Source organism: Onychostruthus taczanowskii, unplaced genomic scaffold (assembly GCF_017590055.1).
Source record: "Onychostruthus taczanowskii isolate IOZ18803 unplaced genomic scaffold, ASM1759005v1 scaffold297, whole genome shotgun sequence".
Classification (NCBI taxonomy): domain Eukaryota; kingdom Metazoa; phylum Chordata; class Aves; order Passeriformes; family Passeridae; genus Onychostruthus; species Onychostruthus taczanowskii.
Window position 1 is genome coordinate 20,126 of NW_024500316.1, and position 7,840 is coordinate 27,965.

The 7,840-nt window shown below is 51.5% G+C and overlaps 1 protein-coding gene across 1 annotated transcript; it reads left to right on the forward strand.

Moving 5' to 3' along the window:
* The first annotated feature begins 1,244 nt into the window (after positions 1 to 1,244).
* On the forward strand, positions 1,245 to 5,283 carry LOC121337880 (hepatic lectin-like). The gene is made up of 6 exons (XM_041408249.1): positions 1,245 to 1,356; positions 2,744 to 2,851; positions 3,484 to 3,552; positions 3,681 to 3,832; positions 4,491 to 4,603; positions 5,032 to 5,283. The coding sequence occupies exons 1-6, from the start codon at positions 1,314 to 1,316 to the stop codon at positions 5,183 to 5,185; spliced, it is 639 nt and encodes a 212-aa protein (XP_041264183.1). The 5' UTR covers positions 1,245 to 1,313; the 3' UTR covers positions 5,186 to 5,283.
* The last annotated feature ends 2,557 nt before the right edge of the window (positions 5,284 to 7,840 follow it).

Sequence of the window (7,840 nt, forward strand, 5' to 3'; positions counted from 1 at the left end):
CCCCGGGACCTCCGGAGCCTTCCCGGGACCCCTGAGGGGCCTCCCGGTACTTCCTGAGCCCTCCCGGTGCCTCCAGAGCGCCCCCCGGTACCCCCAGAGCGCCCCCCGGTACCCGCAGGCCACCATTGCGGCGGGGCCGGAAGTGACATTCCGATGTGAAGGAAGTGACGTCACGCCGAGTCCCGTCGCCCCAAGCGTTGCCTGGCAACGGCGTTTGTTGTTAGCAACGGCCAAGATGGCGGCAGGAGCGGCCTGCGCCCCCCCACGGGTGGGTACTGGGGGTTACTGGGAGCTACTGGGAGCTACTGGGGCGGTCTTTGGGTGCCGTGGGGGGCTCTGAGGGGTCACTGGGGACAACGGGGACTGGGAGGGGACAAATGGCGCCCAAAGCCACCTGGCGTCGCCTTTTCCCTGCTCTTTTCCCGCCTTTTCCCTTTTTTCCCGCCCTTTTTTCCCGCCCTTTTTTCCCGCCCTTTCTCCCGCCCCTCCGGGACCTGGCGCCATTTTGAGCCAGGATTTTGATTCAAAGGGAGGGGGAAAATCCCTGAAAATTCCCCAAAAATCCCCCCAGAAGCCACCAAAATTCAAATAAAAATTCACCAAAGTCCCCGAGATTCGAAGAAACATCGCCCAAAATCAAAAAAATCGTCTAAATAAATAAAAAAAATCCCTGCAAATGCACAAAAATTTACAAAAGATCCCCCAAAAATCCACAAAATTGAAAAAATACCCTGCAACCCAAAAATAACCCGTGAAGATCCAAAGAATCCATTAAAATCTTTTAAAAATCCCGTACAATTTTAAAAAAATCAGAACAATCCGTAAAAATTATTAAAGCCTTTCAAAAATCCCCCAAAAAAAAAAATCCATGAAAATCCCACAGAAATCCCCCCCCAAAAAACCCCAAAAAACAAATTAAAAAATTAAAAAAAAAAATCAGAACAATCCGTAAAAATTATTAAAGCCTTTCAAAAATCCACCAAAAAAAAAAATCCATGAAAATCCCACAGAAATCCCCTCCCAAAAAACCCTAAAAATCAATTTAAAAATTTTAAAAAAAGAAAAAAAAGAGGAAAAAGAAAAAGAAACCTGCTAAAAATCCCCAAAAATCCTCAGATGAATGGGGGAAAAAAAACCAATCTGGATTTCTCTGAAATTGGCTCCAATCCAAGCTCTAACATCCAACCCCAAAAATTCCTTGGATTAAATTTTAACCCTCTGGAGGGGGAGGGGGAACCGGAACATTCCCAGGATCATTCCCGGAGCGCCCCCGATCCGGAAAATCAAAAAAAAATCCCCCCAAAAATCCCAAGATGGACGAGGAGGAGCTCCAGGATGACCTGCGCCTCTTCCCAGGTGGAATTCCTGGATTTTTCCTGCTTTCCCCAGGGTTTTTCCAAGGGTTTTTCCTTCCCTCTTCCTCCCCTGGTCAGGGAATTTGGATAATCCCAAAAATTCTGCTCCCAGGAGCTTCAAATTCTTGGGAATCCCGGGAGGAAATCGTGGGAATTCCCAAAAGAATCTTGGAAATAATAAGGAAATTATTTAAAAAGATAATTCCCCAGTAATCCCCTAATAATTCCCAAAGGAAATCCTTCAATAATTCCCAAAGTGATCATTGGAACAAATGATCCCAAATAAAATAATCCTGGAATTCATCAGGAACGAATCCCTGAATAATTCCCAATAAGAGAAGCCCAAATCCCGGGAATTATTCCCAAATTTTCCCCTCTTGGAGGCAAACTTGAAGCACTCCCAGTTATTGATTAACCCCTGGATAAACAGAGCAGGAAAACCTGGGGGGAAATCCTGGGAAGAGCAGGGTGGGATTTTCCTTGGATTTTTCCCGGTATTTTCCCTCAATTTTCCTGCATTTTCCCAAAATTTCCTCTTCATTTCCCCTCCATTTTCTCCCAGATTTGTTGGATTACCCCTGGATCTGTTGGGTTTTCCTCTTTTCCCCATTTTCCCCCAGTTTCACTTCCCCTCCATTTCCCCCCAGATTTGTTGGATCACCCCTGGATTGGGTTTTCCTCTTTTCCCCATTTTCCCCCAGTTTCATCCCATTTCCCCCTGTTTTTCCCATTTTATCCACTTATTTCCCATCTTTTTTCCCTGATTTTCCCTGATTTTATCCATTTCTTTCCCATGTCTCACCATTTTGTCCCAGTTTCCCCAGTTTCTCCCCATTTCCCCCCATTTTTCCCCATTTCTTCCCATTTCATCCCTGTTTTTTCCAGTTTCTCCCCATTTTACCCCATTTCTCCCCCGTTTTTCCCCATTCTATCCCTGTTTTTTCCAGTTTCCCCATTTTACCCTGGTTTTACCCCATTTTCCCGGCTTTCCCCCATTTTCCCCCATTTCACCCCATTTTCCCGGTTTTTATCCCATTTCCCCCATTTTACCCCATTTTCCCCCCGTTTCACCCCATTTTCCCAGTTTTTATCCCGTCGGTTTTACCCTGTTCTCCCGTTTCCCCCCATTTTATCCCCAATTTCTCCCCATTTTCCCCTCTTTTCCCCCGTTTTCCCAGTTCTCACCCTGTTTTATCCTGTTTTCCCAGTTTTTACCCCATTTCACCCCCTTTTCTCAGTTTTTATCCCATTTCCCCCGTTTTATCCCCATTTCTCCCCGTTTTCCCCGTTTCACCCCATTTCCCCGGTTTTTATCCCGTTTCCCCCCATTTTACCCCATTTCCCCCCCGTTTTACCCCATTTTCCCCCCGTTTCACCCGGTTTCCCAGGCGGCGCGGCGCTCCCGGCGCGGCTCCGCTCCTTCCCGGCCGTGTACCTGAGCCTGGCGCTCTCCTCGCTGCTGCTGCTGGGCCTCAGCGCCCTGGCGCTGGCCAGAGGTGACCCCACAGCATTCCCAAAATCCCAAAAATCCCACAGCATTCCCAAAAACCCACGGCGTTCCCAAAATCCCACAGTGTTCCCAAAATCCCACAGCGTTCCCAAAACCCCACAGCATTCCCAAAATCCCACAGCATTCCCAAAACCCCACAGCATTCCCAAAATCCCACAGCATTCCCAAACCCCCCCCCCATCCCAAATCATCCCCAAAATCCCCTCATTCCCGGAATCCCCCCCATGAGAACTCCCCCCACCCCAAATCCCAGAATTCCTCTTCATTCCCGGAATCCAGGCTGGGAAATTCACCCGGATTTCCGCCCGTCCCGATTCCCTGAGTTCCCAAATCCTTGAATTCCCTCGATTCCCCCTCACTCCCGTCCATCCCAATTCCTGGAATTCCCTGAATTCCCATCCCAAATCCCTGATTTCCCTCATTCCCAAATTCCCTGAATTCCTTCATTCCCATCCTAATCCCAAAAAAAAAACCCCAAATTCCATCTGGAATTGGGGCGGGAAATTCCCAAAATCCCCAAATCCTGGGATACGAAGGGTGGGAAATACCCAAGGGGAAAAAAAAAAAAAACAGAATTCCTATTTTTCGGGAATTTTCCCCACTTTTTCTTTCCCCCAGTTTCCTCCATTTCCTCCAAGCTCCACCAGGAGAATCCAAAGTGGAATTTTTCCAGTTGGGATTCCTTCCGTAAGTCCCAAAATTCCCCGAATTTTCCCCTTTTCCCTCCGGATATTCCAACGCTTGGGGGATTCTGGGGGGAGAGAATTCCCGGATCCCAAAACCTGGGCGATTTTCTTCCCGGGTTGTTCCCGCAGTGTTCCCGTGCGGGGCGGATTCCCGGGAATGGGAATATTTCTCTGGGAATTGTTATTATTTCTCGCTGGCGCGGCTGAGCTGGGAGCGGGCGCGGGAGCAGTGCCGGGAGCGCCGCGCCCGCCTGGCCGTGGTGGGCAGCTTCGCCGAGCAGGTGAACCCAAACCCCCCAAAATCCCAAATCCCCAAAACCCCAAACCCCCCAAATCCCCAAAATCCCAAACCCCCCAAACCCCCAAATCCCAAATCCCCAAAATCCCAAACCCCCCAAATCCCAAACCCCCCAAATCCCCCAAATCCCAAACCCCCAAAATCCCAAATCCCCAAAACCCCAAACCCCCCAAATCCGAAATCCCCAAAACCCCAAACCCCCCAAATCCCCAAAATCCCAAACCCCCCAAATCCCAAATCCCTGAAATCCCCAAAATTCCAAACACCCAAAATCCCAAATCCCCCAAATCCCAAACACCCAAAATCCCAAATCCCCAAAACCCCAAACCCCCCAAATCCCCAAAATCCCAAACCCCCCAAATCCCCCAAACCCAATCCCTGAAATCCCAAATCCCCGAAATCCCCATCCCTGATCCCAATCCCAAATCCCAATCCCGAATCCCAAATCCTGTGCCCAAATCCCCATCCCAATCCCAGTCTGGATTATCCCGATATTCCTGATTTTCCCTTTTTCCCCCCTGATCCCAACGATCCCAAAAACCCCAATGATCCCAACCCTGGTGGTCCCGGTTTTCCCGACAATCCCGCTGATCCCAACCATCCCGATTTTCCCGATTTTCCCCTTTTTCCCTCCTCTGCAGCAGTTCCTGATGTCCCGCACACGGAACGAGCGCTTCTGGATCGGCCTCAGCGACCGGAATTCCGAGGGAAACTGGGAATGGGTCGATGGCACCGACTACAAATCCTCCTTCACGTGAGCCCCGGGTCCCCAAATCCGGGGATTCCACCCCAAAATCCCGGGATTCCACCCCAAAGTTGGGATTTGGGGTTTTTTTCCCATAAAAATCCCACAAGTTTGAGGGAAATTGGGATTTTCCCCCTTGGAAATCCCACAGATTTAGGGGGGGTGGTTCTTAGAATTTTCTCCACAGAAAGCGAGGCAAAAGAATTTGGGATTTGGGGATTGTGGAGTACAAATGTTGGAATTTTGGGAATTGCCTCCCAAAAAATCCTCCAAATCTTGAAATTTTGGAGAATTCCTCTCCCTCAATATTGCAATTCCGGGGAATTCCGCTCCCCGAATCTCGGGATTTTCGCGGAATTCCCCCCCCCAAAATGGGAATTTTTACTGGGGACGTTCCCCCCCCGCCCTTCCCATCCCAAATCCCGGTTTTTTCCCAGGTTTTGGCGGGAGGGGGAGCCCAACGACAGCGGGAATAACGAGGATTGTGCTCACCTCTGGATCTCCGGGAAGTGGAACGACGTCCACTGCACCTTCGAGTGCTTCTTCGTCTGCGAGCGCCCCCTTTCCCAAAAATCCCCTTTTTCCCACTAAAACCCGGGATCCCCGTTCCCAATTTCCCCGATTCCCCCCTCCCCTCGAGGAATTCCCGAAAAAAAAACCGGGAATTTTTAAAGCGGAATAAAAGGAGATTCCTGCTCTGCTTTGGGCGAATTTGGGATTTTCCTGATTGTTCCTGAACTTTCCTGGCGTTTTCCCAGATTTTTGGGGTGGGAGATTCCCGGGGTTTTGGTGGTTTTAAGGCAAAACTCTCTGGGGATTCAGGGATTTGGGAATTTTGTCGGCCCCATTCCCAACCTTCCTTAATTCTCCCTAAAAATCAGCATTTCCCAAACTTTCCCCTATTTTTTTCCCTATTTAATTTGAATCTGCAGGGTAAATTTCCCGGAATTTTGGTGGATTTGGGGATTCAGGTCCCGCTCCTTGGGAATTTTGGGAGTTTTATCCTCCCCGCACCCCTCCAATTCCCTCTGGATTTTCCCCCAAATCCTCCCGGATCCCAAATCTCCCCAATTTCCCTCAGTTCCTTCAGGATTGGGGGTGGAATTCCCGGCGGTTTTGAGTTCGGAAATTATCTTTTTTTTTTTCGGGGGGTGGGGAATTCCCATTCTCGGAGGGGAAGAAACGGGAATTCCCAAAAAGAAGGAATTTTCTCCCCGCTCCCCCGTGCGCGCCCCCGCCCCTCCCCTCCCCCGGGAGCGCGCACGGGCGGGGGCAGCGCCGGGCCCGCTGTCGCGATCCCGCTGTCGCGATCCGGCCCTGATCCTCGCTGTCGCGATCCCGGTGAGTTCCCCGCGGTGATCGGGGGTCCCGTCGGGGCCGCCGTGTCGCGACAGTCGCGATGGGCGCGGCCGGGGTGAGCGGCACCGGGGACGGCGCCTCCCGCTTCTCCCATCCCGGGCTCTTCCCGCTTTTCCCCCGCTCCCATCCCGGATTCTTCCCGCTTTTCCCCCATTTTCCCCCGTTCTCATCCCGGCTCCATCCCGGATTCTTCCCGGTTTTCCTCCGCTCCCATCCCGGTTTTTCCCCCGCTCCCATCCCGGATTCTTCCCGCTTTTCCCCCATTTTCCCCCGTTCTCATCCGCTTTTCCCCCGCTCCTATCCCGGTTTTTCCCCGGTTTTTCCCCGCTCCCATCCCGGGCTCTTCCCGGTTTTCCCCCGATTTTTCCCCGTTCTCATCCCGGTTTTTCCCTCGCTCCCATCCCGGTTTTTCCCCGGTTTTTGCCCGTTCTCATCCCGGTTTTCCCCCCGCTCCCATCCCGGTTTTCCCCCAGTTTTTCCCCGTTCTCATCCCGGTTTTTCCCCGTTCTCATCCCGGTTTTTCCCCCACTCCCATCCCGGTTTTTCCCCGTTCTCATCCCGGTTGTTCCCCCGCTCCCATCCCGGTTTTCCCCCGGTTCTTCCCCGTTCTCATCCCGGTTTTTCCCCCAGTTTTTCCCCGTTCTCATCCCTGTTTTTCCCCGTTCTCATCCCAGTTTTTCCCCCGCTCCCATCCCGGTTTTCCCCCCGCTCTTCCCGCTCCGATCCCGGCGCTTTCCCGGTTTTTCTCCTCGCCGCTCCCGGTTCCTGCCCGGTTCTCCCTCGCTCCGCTCCCGCTCCCATCCCGGGCTCTTCCCGCTCCTTTCCTTCGCTCCCATCCCGGTTTTTCCCCGCTTCCCATCCCGGCGCTTTCCCGGTTCTTCCCCGCTCCCGTCCCGCTTTTCTCCCGCTCCCATCCCGCTTTTTCCGCTTTTTTCCCGTTTTTCCCCCGTTTTTCCCGACGTTTCGTCTCCCCCGCAGCGCCGGGATGAAGCCGGAGGAGGCTCCGTCCTGCCGGGAGCAGGGAACGCCGCTCCCGGGAGCCGGTGAGTACCGGGAATTCCGGGGAAAACAAACACCGGCAATTCCCAAAATTCCCCCCCCGCATCCCCAAATTTCCGGCATTTCGGGTTTTTCCCCCATCCCTGGGTCCCTTTTCCCGTTTTTCCCAGAGCTTTCCTCTTTATTCCCGTTTTTTTCCGGGCTCCAAATCTCCCCCTTTTCCCAATCCCGTTTTGGGGGTTTTTTGGGGTTTTTTGATTTTTTTTTGTTTGTTGGTTTTGGGTTTTTTGTTTGGTTTTTGTTTTTGTTTTTAATTTTCATTTTCCCGGGCTGGAATCCAGGATTTTCCCCGGGATTTTCCCTGATCCCACATTCCCAGGAATTCCCGAAAATTCTCCTTCATTCCCTCTTTAATGATTCCCGGTTTTCCCCTCTAAATTAATCAGCAATGAGAATTTTAAATCCTTAATTTTACACTGCGGTGGGGGGGGCTGTGAAAAATGTGGGGGAAAACCTCAGGAATGGGATAAAAATCCTTGGAAAAGCCCCGGGAATTTGAATTTGGAATTCTGGGGTCCAAATTTGAGCTGGGCTTGGAATTTGGGAATTTAAATTTGGAATCGAAATCGGGATTGGAATTCCAGAGCCCAAATTAAAACTGGGGTCAAAATTCCAAATTAAGTTGGGCCTTGGGGGCTTGCCTCATTCCCATTTTTCCCGGGATTTGGGCAGAAGAAACCCGGGAATGGCCTCGGGAGGAGGAGGAGGAGGAGGAGGAGGCGCTGCCAGAGAAAAGTTGGAATTTTTCCCTCCCTCCCTTCCCTTTGAGGAGCGGCCAGAGATGAAAGTTGGGATAAAAATGAGGGAGAAAAACCAAATTCCCAAAAA